The 676-nt window shown below is 40.1% G+C and overlaps 1 protein-coding gene across 1 annotated transcript in view; it reads left to right on the forward strand.

Annotated features, from left to right (window-relative positions):
- LOC119591437 (major facilitator superfamily domain-containing protein 6-like) overlaps positions 1 to 676 on the forward strand; it is a 17185-nt gene that overhangs the window by 9750 nt on the left and 6759 nt on the right. The window contains 2 exon segments of the mRNA XM_037940178.1: positions 92 to 244; positions 496 to 651. Coding sequence (XP_037796106.1) covers positions 92 to 244; positions 496 to 651 — 309 coding nt within the window.

Below are 676 nucleotides of genomic sequence, written 5' to 3' on the forward strand. Positions count from 1 at the left end.
ATATACCAGTACTGTCACCTGTGTGTGCACATACTACCTATGACACCTATCTCTCATTTACACACCCATAACACCTAACTCTTATTTTCAGTTCTATTACTCGGAAGCATCCAACGACATGACCTTGGAGGAGGTGAAGGAACCAGTGGACAATGGACCAAGACCCTGGAATGAGCCCAAGATACCAATGCAAGAACAGAAATCGCAGAGGCAGAAGATTGATGAAGCTATTGGAACAATCAAGGTGAGGCTTGTTGGAAGAATTCTGAATATATCTGCAAAAAATGAGCGTCAACAGAAAACTTTCGGTACCGTTTTCTCAATTCAAAATTCTGTGTATTTCAACTTTGTTTCAGTAAACCAGTATTTCACAAGGTATCGGAATCTAAAATGATAGATCTGTCCCACTTACAGAGTTGGAAGAAAATATATATTTTGCAATCTTTATATACATTATGTATGTACAGATTTATGAGATAAAACCCTTTTTTGCAGACCAAGATATTTGCTCAGACAATGAAGGAAATGCCTGAATGGTTTGTTGTCCTGCGAGAGTTTAAAAACCTTCGCTGTGGCGCCTTCCTCTTCGTGGCTTGGTGGATGGGCTTTGGCATTGGGCTGATCTTTGCCTTCCTCTTCTGGCACTTGCAGGTATGTATATCAGCGATTATATACA

This window comes from Penaeus monodon, chromosome 28, assembly GCF_015228065.2.
Source record: "Penaeus monodon isolate SGIC_2016 chromosome 28, NSTDA_Pmon_1, whole genome shotgun sequence".
NCBI lineage: Eukaryota > Metazoa > Arthropoda > Malacostraca > Decapoda > Penaeidae > Penaeus > Penaeus monodon.